Genomic DNA, 19,279 nt, shown 5'->3' with positions numbered 1-19,279 from the left:
GTGAGTGGATGCTAAAATTTGGCATATAAGGTCTCAGCACCACCATGAAATTCTGTTTACTTAACCAACGCGGACTTTGGTTTCGCAAGGACAAAAGCGACAGCGACGTGCCTGGCCCCTGCGGCGGGATTTTTCTCCATCGGGGAATTAGCCCTTACAGCTGGGCTTTTTTTCCTTCCTTTTTTTTTTTTTTTTCTTTTGATGAAGCTCTTGGTGTGTTACATGCAGTCCTCACGTGTCAGCAAAGAAACGTCTCGGTGAACCCCCATTTCCCAAATGCATTTTAACATGCACACACAAGTAGACGCGCGTAGGCGCTACAGAGGGAAAAGCATCTCTCCCAAGGTGATACTTGCTTGCTTGGTTTCAAACCGAAAGCCTGGGCCTGCCCATGCCTAGCCTGCGTGGTACTGACGCGTCACCGCCTACGGATGGACGGGTCTAGGGCCGAGCAGCCAAGATTTAGGGTGAATTCTGTAGATGATGGTAAACAGATGTGGGATGCTAGAGGATGCAGATGTCTGTGAGCCTGGCGAATACCAGCGTCGGGATGACCGTCCCAAGTAGGCCATCTTCAGCTGTCTTCCTCCTCCACTGCGCCGTCATCGTGCCTGAAGTGCACCCGGGGGTCTTCTCATGTATACACGTACACACCCGCGCACACACCCACGTTCCAAAAGAAATAATTTGAACGATACCGCGTAGGAAATCAACAACATGAATACAATCAGCATCTGTCCACTGACGTCGGTAGCCGGTCAGTATTTCGCTTACCACCGTTACATTTAAGACTCTTCCTAGATCACAAGAGATTTAAGTTACATCCCGTCTCCTTCACAGTAAAGTTAGATTACTTATTAAAAAAAAAAAAAAAATTAACATAACCCTAAGTAGAACAGACGCTTCAGAGTAGAAGGTGTTAATCAAACTGATCCAGCCCTATGCCATGTCCTGGAGATTGTGGTGTGGTGTTGTGGTTTTGTTTTTGTTTTCTTTTTTTGTAAAAATCACATTATATACGGTACAATACATTTTTTTACAGAAAGCCTGGCATCTAGAAATAAGAGGTAGAACTACTCATAACTATATGTTTCCTGCTGCAGGAAAAATTCATTTTTCTTTACAGTAATTAAAAAAAGGTTAAAAAAATTGACAAAAAAAAGTCGTAGGTTAGGCCCCCATAATTTAAACAAAATAATCTAGGAAAATAACACTCTTCAATGTACCTGACGGATTAAGTCCATTAAAGTGTTTCTTTAAAAAAAATTGCATAGGAAAGGGACATTTCAAAACACATGCTACAACGATGGCAATGGTTTGTCTGTGCTGGGAGTGAAGTACCTTTTCCTTTTCCTTCCTGTGTTAACTACAAGTACAGGCTTTAAGAGCGAGTTAGCATTAGCAGCACTTTCCAGCATCTTCAAGCAGTGTGAGCAAGACATCGAATTAGCCTGGAGGTCAGCTTTGTTCTGCCAGATGACAAACAGACAAACACCGATTCACAACTAAAGCAATGCCAGCTCCTCTGACATCTCCCACAGGTATGATACGATATCCTTAATACTTCTGCCCTCTGCTCGCAAATGAGAGAGATGCGTGCGTGTCGAAGCGACAGAGAAGGCAAAACGAGTCTTGGTCAGCGTGGGAAAATCGGGTGAGGAGGGATCAGAGGAGTTCTGCAGGGGCAAGGGTGGCGGGGCAGCGCGGGATGTCTCATTTACCTATGCAGGTGGGGAGCAGAGAGCGTTTTAATATTTGGCTAGTGACAAAATAAATTCCATAGAAGATTTAACAGACAGACAAATTACAAAGTAGTTTCTGTTCCCTTGCTCCTCCAGAAATAACCATTGTCTTCAGGCTCAAGTTCTATTCTAATTTGAGGCACAACTTTTACTGGAGTTCGTGGAGGGCTGCGAAGAAAAAGAAAGACAAGGTAAGCGTGGGGACTACCTCCAGGCTTCTCAGTCCCTCTTAACGTGGTCTGCCGTGCTCGGGACTTCTGCTAGCACAGCTTCCCAGGGACCAAATCCCGAAAAAAAAAAAATTATCTACAACTTGCAAGAGCAAACCAGCATTCTGCAAACAAAACAGAGGGGCAACTGGCGTAAACTGGGAAAACTGCAGCTCCTGGGACTTACTGGGACACCCAACAGACAGCGTCACATCTAGAAATGGAACAAACGCTCGACTCCCAGTATCGGTTCCTGGCATTAGCTCATACAATACAGCTTTCTGAACCTGGCCGCATATAGATACCGAGGAAATAACCGTGGCAGGCAGCGGTAATATGCAGCTGGTCTTCAGATAAGGCCCGTACATCACGTAAGATAATTTTAATGAGTTGGTCTAAACGCTGGTCACGTCGGGAGGTAAAAGCACCGATTTCACCGACTGAGGAGCCCCAAGTATCCAGCACTTGTGCTCCACACCAAGCTGCGGCAACACTCTCAAACTGCCTTTGAAATAATCGGGTTATAGCCACTGAGATTAATGTCTCACACTCTCTAACACCTGGAAGTGTAGGCACTTGTTTGACATTTCAGAGGACTATTGCCGCCTTGGTCTAGATCCGACTCCTGGCGCTGGGAGGTCCAAGGTGGCCCCAAGGGGCTGAGCCGGGGCTGAGCTCTGAGAAATTGTTACTTAACTCTCCCTTGCTGCAATTTAAGGTTATTATTTACTCTGTTTTCCACCACAGACATGGAAAAATGTATTACTTCCTCTTTGCAACATCCTGTTACGTGACTGAAAGAAAGCATAACAGCAGTTTTCTCTCACTCTTTTTTTTTTTTTAGAAGGCTTAACAATCTCAATTAATTTACTTTTTCCCCTGTAGATGTGTTTTCTAGACTCCTCCCAGTTGCTCCTCATCTTTCTTCTGGTTTAGACCCCAAACCAGCCATCGGTACTGCAGCTGGGGTCTAACCGAGGCCGGTGGAGCCCTCCGGCTCCCCGTCCCAAGCACGGTAAGGCCGTGCTGGTAACCGACTTGGGATGCCGCCATCCTATGTAGGGAATTTTCTCAAAGTGCTTTTTAGGAGTTTCCTATAGGGGGACAGAAACTTTGCCTCGTTGGCTTTCAGTATAGCGAGAGGTAGCTTTTGAGGAATCATTACGAAGCGCATTTTTTGGGTGCTTACCTTGGCATGGTGTATGACCGAAGGAAAGGAATTGTATCAGCACGACGTATGGCGTTCAAGGAATGTTGGTGATTTTTCTCCTGTCGGAAAGGGAAGAAAGTCTTGTTTGTCACTGCCTGCAGCATCGATGGCTTCTCAAGCCCAGCCTCAGTTTCTCCAGTATACTCTCATCTATTTGGCAATGCTTTTTTACTGCTGCCTGCCTGCCAGATGAATTTCACAGCTTGTAAATAAAAAACCTGAATTTCTCTCTCTCTCCTCCAAGACAAAAACCTTTGGACCGCCAACACGACCAAAAGACTCATTTCCCAAGACTTTCACCACCTTTAGGTCTTGACACTTACCTTTTATCTACACCTCTTTAGTTACCCTGTGCTCCTCACTGTCGCACCCAAACTCCTTGTGAGAAAATAGGTGGCTTGTTGCCTGTAACGGCTTTCCTTCCCTGACCCAGCCTGGGCAAGTGTACTCTCTGTTAATAATAATCCTATTCTTGCTATTGCTGAAGGAAAGCTAATGCTGGTAGTATTACTAGAAATATACTTTGAATCACAGAGCAGTTATATTCAAGGACAATACCACAGTGTTGCTGGATTCCAGCTACTTTTTCTAGTCCAAGGGCCTGTTTTTTTTTTTTTTTTTGGGTTTTTTTAAATTGTTTCTAAATAAAAAACAGCAAACCAATTACTGGATTATAAAAATGTACAAATACGCATACCGGCTGCTGCTCGGCTCATGGCTGATTTACCCTGTGTTGTCTCAAAGGGCATTCCAACAAACAGGTTTGCGGCAGAATTAACTTTTCCCTAACTATTTCAGCCTTAAGGAGGTTGAAAACAGCGCATCTGATCATCAAATCCCGGGTAACAACACTTAGGATGCAATTTGGTTTTAGCACATCAGGGCATTTTCACAGAAAAATGAGGAGGATCTGTTTGGTTGTCCGAGGCTGATTCCCCTCTTTTTCTTTTCCTTATCAGCGAAACACTGAGAATACCTAAATAGTCATGGAAACGTCTCTTTCTCTTTGGCTTTGTTTTATAATGCCCATCTCTAAGTGCTCCTGTAGCTAAAAACCACAGAGCAATGTTTAGGATTGCCTAAGGTATCTAAATGCCACCGAAAGGCAAGGGACTTCAGTACCAGCTCTTAAATGATAGTTTAAGGATCTAAACGTCCGCGGGTTTAGGTCCTACTCCTAGAAATCACCAGCCCTGCAGCAGTACTAATTTATTACTATCATTCGTATTTCTCCCCTCCCGTCCCATGAAAAAACAGCAGATTCATCTCCGGGTGGCACCCATTGCTCACAGTATTTTAAAAAACCCAGCGCAAAGGCAAAAAAGCTAAGGTCAGTTGTTATTCCCGATTCCCCACTTAAAAGACCACAATATGAAAAGTGAGAATGACTGAAAATGAAGATCATAATAATCAATTACTGATATTAACGTAAGAAATTAAAAAGAAACAGGATACCACAAAAGCAAATCACCTACGAAGGGAAATACGTTAATGGTCAACTGATCACTGCCTTGTCAGTTTAATGCGCAATGCGGATCAATGACACGCTTAATTACTCTTTTAAGCGCTGATTTTTGCAACTGCTTGGCACCTAAGGAAACAAACAGTAACGGGACAGCGATGCAGTTTAGACATGCTGCAAATCCAGAACAGTAGGCTCAGAGGGAAAAAATAAATCAAACCAGCAGCAGAGTTAACACAAAATGGGAAAGGTCAGAAAAGAGAGGAGGAGGGAGTGAGTGGCCAAGAGACCTGTTAGTAGCTGGATAAAAGCGCTTAAGCTGGAGGCACCAGAAGGAACAACATCGATTTTGTAACCAGCAAAGAAAAACGCTCACAAAACCAAAATCTGTCATAAATCAGGGGCCTGGAAATTAAAAAAGAGAAAAAAAGAACAAGAAAAAGTACTTCTCAAGTCATAGGAAAGGTTTGGTTGTTTTTTTTTTTAAAAAAAAATCACTCAATATATATATTTGTACTGCATATATATTTTTGTACTGCAAGTCAGAGTCAAGCAGGCATGCAAGAGGTTAGTTCTACTCACTGTCGGCAGGTTTGCTATCACTTAGGAAAGGTTCCTGCTCCATGATGTCCATTGGTATTTTAATACTTGGGACTTTTTCTGAGTAGGGGCAGTCAGACTGTGAAAGAAACGTGTAAAAGGTCTTAGAATATTATCACTGCTCTCTCTCTTATCGTCTCCCACAAATTAAAATTATCCTTCATATAGTTTCTGTAGGAATGAGGAAAAGAAAAGAAGAAAAAATAAAAAAGCATCGTCCAGCTTAGTTGCCTGCTGGTTTCCACTGGTTCCCCACTGCACCCCACTTTCCCTCTTCCTTCACACTGTGAAAGTAAAACAGATTGAAAGAATAACCTCGTGTAATCGTCATCTTCCCTTTCCCCACCTCACCAGCTCCTTTGCCACCAGCTGATAAGACACCATCCAATTCAGCCTGGAGTTGGCTGCAGGAAATACAGATGCAAAACGCATTCGTAGGCAGAAATAGCAGGGCATTGGCTTCTGTGAAAGCTCATCAAAACGTTTTATCCTGCTGTGATTTCTGTAAAACCCCTTTTTTCTTCCCAATTGCTCTACGAGGACGAGGGTCCGACACGATATGGCAGAGGTGCCTTAAGCTGGACTGTGTCAACTCCCCCTTTTATTTAAGTGGAGTCAAACCCAGTCTCAATTACACCTCTATTTACAGTCAAATAGTTCATCAAAACCAGGGCCCTTGTAAGAATTCAGTACTCCCAGCCAGACAGGAGAAGCAGGGAACCCGTCAAGAGGCGGCACGGGCGCAGAGAAAAGCCGTACGCGGGGTCCCCCGGAGTTCGGGTACCAGCATGATTTATACCCCACTGGCTTCAATAATCCACCTGCTTATGCTCAGTAGAAGGTACTTTGAATTATTTTGCTTTTTTAAAATAAAAGTAACTTCTCATAACCAAGGAAAGGCTGATATTGCATAACTTGGCAAAGGAAGTAAGGTGGTATTTGCCAGAAACGCTAACGCAGCTTTGTTCCTGGAGAGAACTAGAGACAGCACCGAGCATAACGCTGGGGTGGAGGGAGGGAGACCTTCAAGTCAAGGCAGGAAAACATTACAGAGGCCAGAGAATCGCTCTCCCTGTATTATTATTATTTTTTTAAATTATTTTTTAACATACAGCACTGGATGTCAGTTATTTCATACTCCAATAGCAAAACGTTTCTTCAGGAGTATTTTTACGAGGCTGAGGGATAAGCATAGCTCAAATAAAGATGATTCCGCACAAAAGCACTGAGGCAATAAAGCCATCCCAAAATCCCCATCCGTTTGGGGCCATGCTGTAAGCAGCGCCCAAGAGCTGGGTGACCGCTCCAACGTATCACCATTTCAGTGCTAATAAATAAATGTAAGAGGGCTGTGGAACGGCAGTGCTGACGCTCAGGGTCTGCTTTAAACTTCACCATCTAAAATGAACAGAGAGACAGAGAAAGTATCTGCAGTTGGCAAAAATGCCCCGAAGGGGAGAAAAGACCAGTCCACAGCACATCTGACTCTGAAACTAGATACGCTAGCCCAAGGTTCTTCTAAAAAAATTGGCTGGCCTCTCTCGGATCGTGCATTTTTTGGACACAAAATCGGAGAGAAAACCAAGGCGCTTGAGTTTTCATTAGGCAAACGCAGCAATTAGTTGCACTGATTCATACTTTGTAGAGACAAGCTGGAGGGAAAAACGGTGAGATTACTGAAAATCTTTCTTTGCAGCTCCTTTTTCGCTGCCCCGATTGTTAGCAAACCCCCAGCGAGAACTTTAGGTGAGTCCTAACTAGTGCTGAGAGCGGTCTCCACTAATGCCAGGCCTTGCCGTAGTCATTCATCTAACAGCACTTGCATTAGCAACGCCCAGCAGTTCTCTTTGCTGAACTCTGATCGGTGTATAGCCCCCCAGATCCCACAGGACTAACTTTGTGGGGACATATTTCTGGATGGGAAAGGGTGTAAGTTATCAAACCAATAATGCCAAGTGCTTTACGTTCAGGAAGCTGGTAAAAGCAAGTGCTGAAAAAAACCCAAGAAGAGGTAAGAAGCAACATTTTGCATAAATTCTCTTACCCATTAGATCAATTACTGTACCCGAAATTCATGAAAAGCCTGAGAAGAGAGGAGATAGCTTAAAACATACCGGAGACAGGGGAGCCTTGGCTCAGGATACGGCGCTGCTGGATTCAAATCAGTCAAGAGGAGGGGATGGAGTCAAACCTTTGCTGACTATTCGCTATGTACAGTAGGGCGTTTTCTCTCATTTTGGTTTGCACAAAGTTATCTGCTGAAGGAAACCCTCGCCCTCGGCCTCCCAGGAACTGGAGGAATGACGGGAAAGGGGAGCTTGCTGTCTGAAATAAGAGCCAATCTTCCCAGCTGGGATTCAGCTTGATTTAACAAGGCGTGGATCCAGGCTACCTCCTACAATGCTGCACCCTCACCTAAGAAATTCCCAGTTTCGTCTCTTGCAGCGTACGTGCCCTACTTTGGACAGCGTATGTTATTTATAGAAAGGCCTCGGCATACCTTCTCATCGGAATAGCCTGACTTTGTTGTCTCTAACACAGATCTGCAGAGCTGTTATATAGCTCTCACACAAAGGACTCGGGTTCTAGCTTGTCCTCCACCAGGACTGAGGTTGCCTTTTCCGTCCTCCCAACCTTGAGCAAGATCAGGCATCGGGATGGTCTGGGGGAACTCCTGGAGCTGCCGTTTTCCCCTTGGTGTATTATCTAACCCACAAGGAGGGCTGGTTTGGTACATCTGCTCAGCGCGGAAAGGATGCAGACGATACCCGGCAGAAACCCCCCAAACACAGTGAGGCACAACAACCCCGCAGCACCCGTGACCCTCCAGTTTGGTGGCCGTGGTGCCACCTTCAGGCTTTGCTGCAAGAAGCTCTCCGGGCAGACACACTGACCCAGCAGCTGCTTCTTGGGGAGGTCGTCCTTACCCACTTCATATCAACTGAGAAGGCCAGGGACCAAGCGGACCAACAACTGGTGCCGCTGCCGCTCTGCCATACCGCTGCAGTTCAAAACTTGGGGCCTGCAGGGCAGTGACCTGGGCAGGAGTGCTCGAGAAAGGGCCAGCTGACTTTTCCTGCTGCCTGCCTCCTCCCGGAGTACCATTCCTTCTCCTTTGTTCCTCCTGCCGTGTTAAAAGGGGATTTTTTTCCAGCTTCAGGTGATCTTACCCCTGCCTACGTCACAGGAAAAGCCCTTCTTCATGAACGCTGGACGGTTACATGAGCAGAAGAAGTGACACTGTGCTTAGTACTCTCCACGTAGCCTAAAATTGTTAAAGCCCAGCTCCCTTTTCACACTGCAAAAAGGTAATGCTGACCGAGGCGGCCAGCTCTCCAAAGGCAGTTCACACTTTGCTATACGAAGTGCTATATAACCAGCGTGTTTAGCACTTCAGTATAAATTTATAGGATTTGAGTTCATGCTGGACCTGGGTAGGAGAACGTTTAAAGGCACGAGGACTACATTTCTTCTTCTTATATAGACAGTAAAAAATAGAACAGTCTAAGGCACGTGGATCTGGTCTAGTCAGGTCACCGCGCTTAGTAATGACACAAGCAGCTACGTTTAGGGCATGCTGCAACCTGAGGTAGGACCAAAGAGTATACTGCAGAAGGGCATGAATGCCTTGGAAATATTTAGGTCATGAGTATTATCACCAAAAAGCAGTCTTTCCTGCGATATGACAAGTCACATCTTTCTGTGCTTTTAGAAAAGGTAATTAAAAAAAAAATCAAAAAAGAAAACCAGAATATATTCAGAAGTAACAGAGCTGCTGGCGAAACCCGTTCTCGTCCTAAAATGTAAAAGACAATGACGGGGAAGAAAGGCGGAGGAGGGAAAGATGAACAAGGCAGGGTGATGAAAGGCATTCTAGTAAAGGGCATGACATTTCAGCAGGTATCTAGTGCTCTTGTGGGAAGTGTGATGTCATTCTTGGCAATGCCAGTACCACCTACCACAGCCTGGTGACGTCTGGAAAAGGGAAGGCAATGTAGAAAAGAAGTTTTGTTTGGGGCCGATCTGCTGCAGCAGCAAAAGACTGAGCTGGTCAGCTTCGAAAGAGGCTGGGAAAGCCCCAGCCCCAGAGCTGGGGAGGGGCATGGACCGTCCCCCGGGATTAGCTAGCTAGAAATGAGTGATTTGACTAGAGCAGAAAGCTCCTTACATCATCATTGTCACTGTCCATACTGCCCTTCTTCTTCTTCTTCTTCTTCTCGTCCTCCTTCTTTTTCTTGTCCTTTTCTGGAATGACGTCGTCAAGAAAGCTTAAGTCATGCTGGGAGAAGAGGTAGTCCATGGCTTTTCTGACTGCTACAAGTGCCAGGATCTGAAAAGGCAGAGAGGGACTTCTCAGTCACATTTTACCTTTAATTGGGAACGCTCCGCGCATTCCTCTTGATGCTGCTTCTTAATCCCACACACTTTAATTCTGGTTGTAAATGCACACAGAGAGAACAAGGTGAACCCCTGGGATATCTCTATCAACTTGAAAGTCTGAACCGTGATTGCTTCACGTCAGAATAAACAGGAGCAACGTACAGGAAAAAGTATGTAATCACTTAAGTCCTGCAGAGACAAAGGTCATCTTTAACACCCAACTGACAGGCATCAGGCAAAATAATAGACAAAAAAATGAGTATTTTCATTTATTTTTGGATTCAGCCTACATATGCAGGTTCACAGGGGCAGCCTGGGTAATTGTCTTTACTTTTTTCTCACCACTTCCCCAGACGTTAAGAACTCTCCAGAAATTAGACTAGGGCCAAACTGTGCCCTCAGAGTTTGCAGAATAAAGTTTACTAGGATTGTGGCTGCGTGAAACTGGGGGAAAAACTTTTTCTGTGCAAGACTGCACTCAAAGGCACTGGGAAAAAAAGAAGGGACATGTCTGAAATAGGTGTTTATATCGACGCTGGGTTTAACACCACCACCAGATGCCTACCGAGATCACATGTACGCTTTATCAAAGGGGACACCGACAGACTGAAAGCTCGACTTGGCTACTAAAAGATACAACCCATTCCCGACAACTGAAGATTGCCTTTACGATGAAGAGGTTGTTCCGAGCGATCAACGGCACAAACAATTCCTAGGGAAGGTTCTCAAGCTTTGACTTGCGTAACTTAAGATGTGATTAGAGAAGTAAGAAATTACTCAGGGGGTGGAAAGATGCCATGTAGCCACCCACGATTATCCCATTATGAATTACTTCTGTATTTAAAGTGCTTTTCCTTCAAATAAACAGAGGTTTGGCTATTGACCGGATCTTCACAAATTGCAAGTTTGTAGTCTTTTTCTTCATGAGTGCAAAGAATTGAGGTTTTGTCATCAGATCCAGCTACATCTAAGCTGCGACTGTACCTTCACCGAGTTTGCACCATTATAACAAATTTCAGCAGACTTGGGGTTCACTCAGATTGTCTCTATTACGGGGAAAGAGAAAGAGTGCCCAGATCTTAGATTCAGCTTTTAACAGCAGTACAACACAGCCATGAAAATGCAATGGAATGGTGTGTCAGTGGGAACTGCTGATTTTTAGCGCCTTTATATATGAGCATGTGTCCCAGCAAGGACATTTGGAGGATTTTTTTTTTACTTGCATCATCTTTTCTCTTCTCATCTCACCAGCATCAGAGAACAAACGCTTGTCCTTGTTCTGTTTTCTGCTTTCACTCCTCCTCTCCCTTAAATAAGCACTGCAGTTTGTAACTGCACCCACAACTGAAATTTTACTTGTCTGTAAACCTAAAACTAGGTGGCTTTGGGCCCGGATTTCTTAAGAGAGTTTCATAAAGCTTTGACTTTGCAGCAGTCTGACCCATCTCCAAGCCAGAGACCAGACTTGGCAGAATCTCTGTGCGTGCAGCTATGGCCCCACTGGATCCACGCTCAAGCCATTTGGCCCTACGGCCACCTTCCTCCCAACTGTTCCAGCTGAGCTACAGGTCAAGGCACGGAGGTGGAGAAGGATCTGCTCCGTGCTCCCTCACTTAGGATCCATGGTCACAGGTTTCGATGCCTGAGGCAAAGCGCGCGTATAAACTCCCGTTAACACTTGTTTGTTTTTTTATCTGGCATAAGTGCCTAATTGTGTTATGGTTATAATAATCTAAATGCACAGAAAGCTGTTTCGCTATTCCCGTTCCTTGATGTAGAAATACTATATCAGACTGACTGCGCAGTGTACGTTTAAGAAACAGTTGTTCTGTGTGATGAACATTTTATCTCTCAACATCCAAAATAAGTTTTAACATGACTCTGAGATGCATTATTAGAAAGAGGACATGCATCCTACAAACTGACATATCATCCTCAAATCAATCCTCAAAACACATGAATCAACATTATTGTCTTTTTACTTAAGTTCAAGGAAAAAGACATTCTTTCTTTTGCTCTCGATTTAGCTAATCCTTTCCCTCCATTTGGCACACCTCTTAGCAGTGAGCCTCATTCTCTGTTTTGTCAATTTGTGCTATTTAAAAGCAAGGGAGACATTTTCTGTACAGTAATTAGTGTGGACTGAAAAAGGAAAACTATGCACCTCTCATTCGTTCATGCAGCTCAAGGAGAAAACACGGCAAATCTAACCTTGGAAGCCAGGAACGGTCAAAACTAACTACACCTTTCTGGAAAAAAATTAACTTTCCAGGCTCGTTTTCCTCCAGAGGATTTATGTAAAGGCAGCCACAGCAACACTGACCCCGCGCAGTCTTACATCAGTGCTATGAATGGAGGCAGAGCCTCGAGCTAGGGATTTGACAGGGAGAGGCTGGATTTGCCTGTTTATGGGAGGGTATGACCGTGCGTGGAAGGCGCAGGCTGCGAAACGCGAAGGAGAAAGTCACCTACCATGACAGGGAATATGATAGCAGCCACGGTCGACTTGAGGATCCAGAGGAGGGCCAGGCACACCACCTGCAGGAAGGTGAACAGATGGACCCTGCGCAGCGGGACATGGCGCAGGTAGATAAAGTCAGGCTGGTGTTTTAGCGGCATCAAGAGCAGCTTCAGACGATCCATGAACTGGAAAGGAAAAGAAACAGACATTTAAATGAAACCCAGGATACACAAAAAAGAGAGACAAAAGCATTATTGCACTCTGAAGTGTGACCTTGAATCAACTTGCTTCCCTTCCGTAAAAGAAACCCAGTCGAAAACCCAGCACAGCTCCTCTATCCTGACTGACTTAGGCTTGACCCAGGGTGGGCTAAACATGTTAGCTCAGCTGTCTCAAGCGAAGGTCCTGGGTCTACTCTGTATTTTGCAACTAAACAGAGACACAGGAGCGAAGCATCTCTCAAAGCAAGGCCTTGAGGTGCCTCTATTTTAAGGAGCAGGACTCCATGTGCTCTGGTGATCAGCGTGTAAACCAAGGAACGAAGGCATCAGTGGAAATTCCTCCACTGGCTTCAAAAGAATGGGCCTGATACGCTGCGGCTGTGGACACAGGGAATTTTCTCTTGAAGGGAGCACTTCATTACCCACAAAACAGAGAAAACAACATGAATGCCCCAACTACGGTCAGCATCACACTCTGGGTCGCTTCTGCCACCCTCCCCTGCCCCGCTCCTGCCAAGGAAAGAGATGCAGCATTTAAAAACAATGCTTTTTTTTCCCCAAAAAATTGGGAGCGGAGGTCAACAGAGGTGAGGGCAGACATCACGTTACCAGAGAACAGAAAGGCACTTTTCTCTTGAAGGGAGCACTTCATTACCCACAAAACAGAGAAAACAACATGAATGCCCCAACTACGGTCAGCATCACACTCTGGGTCGCTTCTGCCACCCTCCCCTGCCCCGCTCCTGCCAAGGAAAGAGATGCAGCATTTAAAAACAATGCTTTTTTTTCCCCAAAAAAATTGGGAGCGGAGGTCAACAGAGGTGAGGGCAGACATCACGTTACCAGAGAACAGAAAGGCACCTCACCGAAGAGTGAGGAAGACAGGCAGCTTTTCCGGCAGCGTCCCTTGCCCCGTGCTGGACGGGATGGACTTGGAGTTAAACCAAAATCGGGATTTCTCATCGACTGAAAGACACCCTTCATCAGGGGGAAACAAGCTGCCCAGTCCCCTGACCACCTGGGCCGGGAAGCAAGGGGAGATCCCCTGCAGGAGAACCAACCCCAGGGCGAACATCACAATCCCCTCGTTGTCCCCTGCCTGAACGCGGGCTTGCTGCCCGCTGCTGAGACCAGATTGATCTCACACCAGTGAATGAAAGCCGGGGCCGTTTTAAAGAATACCCAAGGAAATTCTCATGGTGCTCACAGAACAGGCAGTATTTTCCCGTTAGAGCACAACCAAGCGCTAAAAAGAAAGGCCACAATTACTAGGATGCCAGGAAGCAACAAAACCGCTTCCAGCTTCCTAGGGCCAATTACAGACACTGCGCTGTGAGAAAGGCTCCTTACGTAGCATTTCCTCAATGACAAAGAAAGGGGCTTGGCTTCCCCTCCCCGGCGAACAGCAATGTTCCCGCTCGTTAAACATTGCAGAATAACCCCGCCGCCATAAATCATCTTCCCTTGTTTTCCTTCAGCCTGCAACAGACGCCCCGGCCCCGAACCATCCCGGGAGCGAGCCTGGGGCCTCTGCAAGCGTACGCTGCCCTCAGCATCGCCGAGCTCGGGGGGTGGGGGGGGGGAGATGGACCCCAGGTCTTCACAAAGCACCCCCCGTCGCTTACAGGCCCCGGGCTTGGCTGCTCTCCCGCCGAGCAGATCGCTCCCCTTTGGTCTCAATCTCAGGACAGCCAGCCGGCGGCAATGCTTGTAAACAGCTGCTACCCTCCCCGGGTTTCTTGGGGAGGAGGAGGAGGCGGTGAGGGAGGAGGGAAAGGCTGGAGGGTTGTGAAAGAAACCCCGCGCTGGTTAACGATTGCCGTCTTCTGGAGAAGGCCCCGCAGGGAGTCTGCTCCCGGCCGTTGGAGGGACTCACCTGCACGCCATTGAGGGAAGCGACACCCATGTAGAGGAAGACGCCGTAGAGCACAGGCATGGGAATGAACTGCGGGGGAAAGAGCAGGAGAAACTGGGTGAACGACCTCCCCATACACAATACACCGGTAACACGTGGGGGGACATAATTCCTAGCCTGTGATCAACTCGAATTGCACCTACGAGTGGACAATGCAGTATAATAAAGCGAGCAATCCTTCTGCTGTGTTTTGAGAGCCGCAAGAACATTTGTGCAATCACTGGAGGGCTGAGGAGCAGGGCAGGGGCCGAACGAGCCCTGGGCTCTCCCACTTCACTGGGACTTGGACGTCTCTCCAAGAACCGAAGGGAACGTAGCCAGCCAGTGCCAGTCAGTCAGCAAATTAAAGGAGAGGCGGGGTAAACGTGTTCCAGTAAGCTTCAAACTGCTTTTCACCTCTTGGTTTCTGGTGAGACTAGAAGCAGCAGTTAGAGAAGAAGAAAAGGCAGCGTGATCCTGTGGTATGTCCAGATCAGTAAGCCGTGCAAATCCGTCCAGAAAGGTTCTTGAGTCCCACCTCAGCGAAGACAGTCATGCCAGCCAAATCTCTGACCACCCCATCTTTCGCTCACATCAGTCCGTAACTATCACAAATACAGGACTGTGAGTTACCTTTGCTCACTGCCAGGATCTGTCCTTTCAAACATCAATTTCTGCTCCCCCAAGTGCTAAGCGCCGCCCATTCCTCCATCACTGGTCCCGCCATCGGGGACATCTTCCTTCGGAAGCGAGGAAGGCGCATGGTAACAACATACATGCTCCCCAGAAGGGCTATCTGTCCCTCTGACCTGAAGCACGAAGCTTTCCTCAACGGCAAAAGCCACCGCGCGGCTGCCAGGAGGGGGAAGCGCTCCTCGGCCCCACAACACAACTGTGCGCAGCCAGCGTGGCGTGACGTGAATGGGCACAAACCACGCGCAGGAGCTGAATAACGGCCTCTGTGTGACTTATTTGAAGCCGAGAGGGACGGAAGGAGCTCTGCCGCCGTCGCCGGAGGAAAGCCTTCGTGCAGTGACGGGCGGCGGCCACTGAACGGCAGCCGCAGGACAGCCACGGCTCCCACGCAACCTGCGGCCAGCACTGCTGCTGTAGGAACGTTTGTCTTCCGACCTGTGCATGTAACTCATTAAAGAGGCAAATAACACGGCAGTTATTCAGTGTTTTATCGTATTCCTCACCACATTATTAATCGTTTACTGGGTCAGAAACATAGTGCCATGCATGTATCCCTGGAGGCCTTGATCCCGAATGCGTGCCTTTCACTCGGGGCACGGGAGCACCAAAGTCACCGGGCCACGTGCCATGCGAGACCAAAGCTTCCCTGCCTACATTTTTCCCTTCCCTCCCCTGACTCTCATTCCCTATCACCTTCTGCGAGCTTCTTGATTGCTAATTCATCCTTCTATTGGATTTATTTGCTCCCTTGAGCGAGCTGCGTTGATATTTCACATTAAAAGCCAAATGTTTTTTCCGCAGTTTTTTTTTTCTGCCGTCACCGTGCGCTGTCGTGGGGAGGGACGGGGAGCCGGCGTGTGGTTCCCCACCCCATAGCTGTGGGTGTCCAAGGGATTCAAAGCCCTCACTGGGTCTGAGGGATTAGATGAGACAAGATAGTATCTCCTCCGGCAAGTTGGGTAGGAGGCTTTCAGAGTTTAGCTTTCTAGTTCATTTCCATTGCTCTCTTCTCCTCCCCTTTTATCTCTTTCTGGTTTTCAAAAAACAAAGAAAAACGTCCAAATATTATTTCACCATTCCGCGATAATTAATCCTGTAAATCATCCCTAGGTGAAACTTCAGTACATTATCCTGCAGAGTAGCAAGCGGCGCTTTCATTTTGGAAGACTTTCTTTTGGCAAAGCATTCATTAACTATGGGGTTGCTGGCTGAGGCACTCTGAGCAACCCTGCTGCTAGCCAAGAGAATTAAAAATGTATTTATAGGAAAGTGCCTGTCATTCTCCTAGCAGGGCTGAGGATGTTTCTGTGGAGATCTGCCATAACTGAGCAGAAACATCAGTGACGTTCAAAACCAGCACAAACACCACAAAACCCACAAAAAACAAAGATGAGATTATTCTGTGGATTGCCTGTTTTATTGAATTTGGGATCGTTAGTGTTCAGTTTGCCGCTGGCATGGGAAGACTTAAATGTTCTGCAATGCATTTAGCAAAGCAGTTCTCTCGAGCAGGAGACCCTGCCACTGGAGTTTGTTAAAGGTCCTGAAACGCTGCCAGGTACTTCTCGCTGGCACGTGGGCGAGGAGTGTGCTGATTTATCCTCAGGCGCCCTCCCGTGAGGATCTTCCCCATACACGTTCTTAGGGGAAGCACAAATAATTAATGAATGAAGCAATAACAGGGGAAATAATAGACCCCGGTGGAATAGAGGAAGAGAGATCTTGCAGGGAAAGGTCACATAAACTAACAAACAGAATTATTACAATCAGGCATTAAATTAAGGGCATGGAAATGCCTGTTTGTGCAGAGGAGGAAACTGTTACCAAGACACAAAAATTTGCTGGTTGTAAAAACAACCTTAGAAATCAAGAATAGGAACACACTGACTTTGTAAAGCCACTTTCTCCACCATATAACACAGGCAGCACCATTGCTCTCTGCCCGCCTCCTCCCCTTCAGGCTCACATCTAACTGTGCCTCACAGCCCCTGCGGCTTCCAACCTCCTCATGACCAATAACTCAATTGCATCCTCCGGAAACGCTTCTCCAGACACCCGTCTGCTCCGTCACAGAGTTGCGATGCGTGGTGCCACTGTTTCACTACGGATATTACTGTTCTGACATCTTCTGCTCGTACCATCGGTCTACGCATCCACGGAGATGGACTGCTGCAGCTGACGTCTCCTGTGGCACAGGCAGTATCCTCCACAAGACACGGATAAGCAGGTTTTCCAGTTTCGTTCTACAACCTGGTGATCCACTAAGGATGCGTTTCTCTGTGGCTACGTGCCAACAAACCTCAGGTCTTGGAAAATAGCTACCTACCTAGATTAAATGGTACATCAGCAGCACATCTGTCCAGAGCCTTGGCTAAACTCACAAAAAAAAAAATTCAGGTGATTAAGAAATCACATTTAATCGCACTGCTTCCTCCAGAAACACGTTTTCCATATTGCTGAGCTGGGCATCGCTTCTGAGCGATAACAGATGTGCTATTTTAGGAGGATCCAGCCTGAAAGAGTGAAAATTTGATTGTTGTGCTAGCTTTTTAAAAAAAAAAAAAAAAAAAGCGCCCCGCTCAGAAGATTGTTACCTTCTGAATAGTGACTGGCACCGCTGAGGTGTGCGCCTCGGCAGCTGCACCAGGCAGGGTACAGCTCCGCTACGGCAGTCGCAACGGTCCCAAAGATTTTTGGCCAAAACTGTAGCCATGGACTAATACCATCAGCTGTAGGCTCTGCTCATGGCCACCAGTTCTGCGTATCCTCTCTCACCAAAAACACCTCCTCGCAGTGGGCCATGCGCACAGCCTATGAGTAAGCACCAAATGAAGATTTTCTTCAGGCGTATGTGTTAAGATGGGTGCACGCTCAAATAAATGCAAATGTACTTTTAAAACTACATATCCATCGGTTAACCTGTGTCTTCCACACAGCAACTCTACGGCAGTGCCAGCCATCCTTAGATCATGCCACCAGTAGGCTCTCAAGCTTTATCCGCAATATATTTTCCATAAAACACAGGCACAGCAGAAGCGTAGGAGTGCAAAATAAAAGGAAACTTTATGCAAACATGGAAGAAAAATCTTAAAATGAAAAATATCACAGCCCCCAAGACCACCAGCGCTGAACTTTGTCACTATTACTATCTAGCGCACTACAACAAAGCTATTTTTTCCTTCCAAAAGGTTTGTATTTAAGCTTCCAGAAAACTGTAAAACTGCCATCAGTAATTCTCACTAATCTCCTTTTCCACACTTCAACGATGAGCTTTTTTAGCAGCACAAAAATAGCCTGACAGTTGCTGTGGCCCTACTTTGGCTGTGGGAGCAGGAGGAAGCAGAAAAGGCGATGTCCTTACCTTGAGGATGGGAGCCATAAAGACAGACACACCTGTCAGAATGAAAACGATGAATCCGGTGACTCTCTGCTCCCTGAAACAAAATCACCGGGTGAGCGGGATGGCTTCAGCTTTCGCTCTGGATTTATTCCCTCTCAGCGTACTCAAACCCAGCATAAAGCCTGACAACTCGTTTTTGCAGCCACATTTTCAAAGCAGACTGGCGATTACAACAGCATCAGGCAGGTATCTTGATCCTGACCAGCCTCATACACCTCTTTTTTCAAACACCAGATGAGTTTTTGTATGCTGCCTTAGCTCCGCTGTTTGTGGGCCAACAGAATACTGCTACTGAGTAAGGAGAAGTGTGTTTACATGTTAAACATTACAAACCATTAACTAGCAATCCAAATTCTCTGCACGGCCACATTTACAGCATGCAAATAGGTAACAAATCATTAGCTCTCCACTCTTAGATTAGATATTTTGAGTCCTCATCATAGTACTCCAGCAGTTGGATAAATGGTCCAGGTCTTTGTGGCGTGCTGAACATGTGCCTCCATCGGCACCCACAGCCACTCCCTATAGCCAAACATACTTTTGCCAGTAATACTCCAGAGCACTGAAAGTTAGGCCATTAAATTTCTAGTTAGTCACCTAAACAAGTGGCCTGATTTCCAGAAGTGCTCCTATTGAAAGCACTTCAGACCACTTAATTAAGGCAACCAAATAGAGAAAAAATTGTTTGATTAAGTAGAGCCGATTGCTCGATGCATGACAGGTTTACGCTTTTTAACCATTACGTTTGCTAATGAATGCCTGTCTAATTTCCATGGATAAAGAAATCTGCAGTAAATTTATCTCCTTTCTCAAGCACTGGAATACTGCGTCTGATCTGGCTGAATAAACTTTTGAGGAGTTACATGGGGATTTGTCCAAGGAATTGCCAGAGACCTGCACTGCTAAATCTCACAGCTGGGTTTGGAAATACGAAGGAAGCAGCACAAAATTCTTCATGACAAATCTGCAGCGTCCCACGGGCACCAGAGCTCGCTCTGTAAAGC

The 19,279-nt window shown here is 46.5% G+C and overlaps 1 protein-coding gene across 1 annotated transcript in view; it reads right to left on the bottom strand.

Moving 5' to 3' along the window:
• Positions 1-240: 240 nt before the first annotated feature.
• Positions 241-19,279, bottom strand: part of SLC4A4 (solute carrier family 4 (sodium bicarbonate cotransporter), member 4) — a 205,913-nt gene continuing 186,874 nt past the window's right edge. Inside the window, exons 20-26 of the mRNA XM_009324028.1 lie at positions 18,237-18,309; positions 14,162-14,230; positions 12,076-12,249; positions 9,392-9,553; positions 5,206-5,302; positions 3,141-3,220; positions 241-1,910 (exon numbers count right to left, since the gene is read on the bottom strand). Coding sequence (XP_009322303.1) covers positions 3,177-3,220; positions 5,206-5,302; positions 9,392-9,553; positions 12,076-12,249; positions 14,162-14,230; positions 18,237-18,309 — 619 coding nt within the window. The 3' untranslated portion in view covers positions 241-1,910; positions 3,141-3,176. The remainder of the gene's footprint in view (positions 1,911-3,140; positions 3,221-5,205; positions 5,303-9,391; positions 9,554-12,075; positions 12,250-14,161; positions 14,231-18,236; positions 18,310-19,279) is intronic.

The sequence above is a fragment of the Pygoscelis adeliae genome, unplaced genomic scaffold (assembly GCF_000699105.1).
Source record: "Pygoscelis adeliae isolate BGI_AS28 unplaced genomic scaffold, ASM69910v1 Scaffold55, whole genome shotgun sequence".
NCBI classification, from domain to species: domain Eukaryota; kingdom Metazoa; phylum Chordata; class Aves; order Sphenisciformes; family Spheniscidae; genus Pygoscelis; species Pygoscelis adeliae.
The sequence above is the reverse complement of the archived record's forward strand: the minus strand, read 5'-3'. Positions and strand labels throughout refer to the sequence as shown.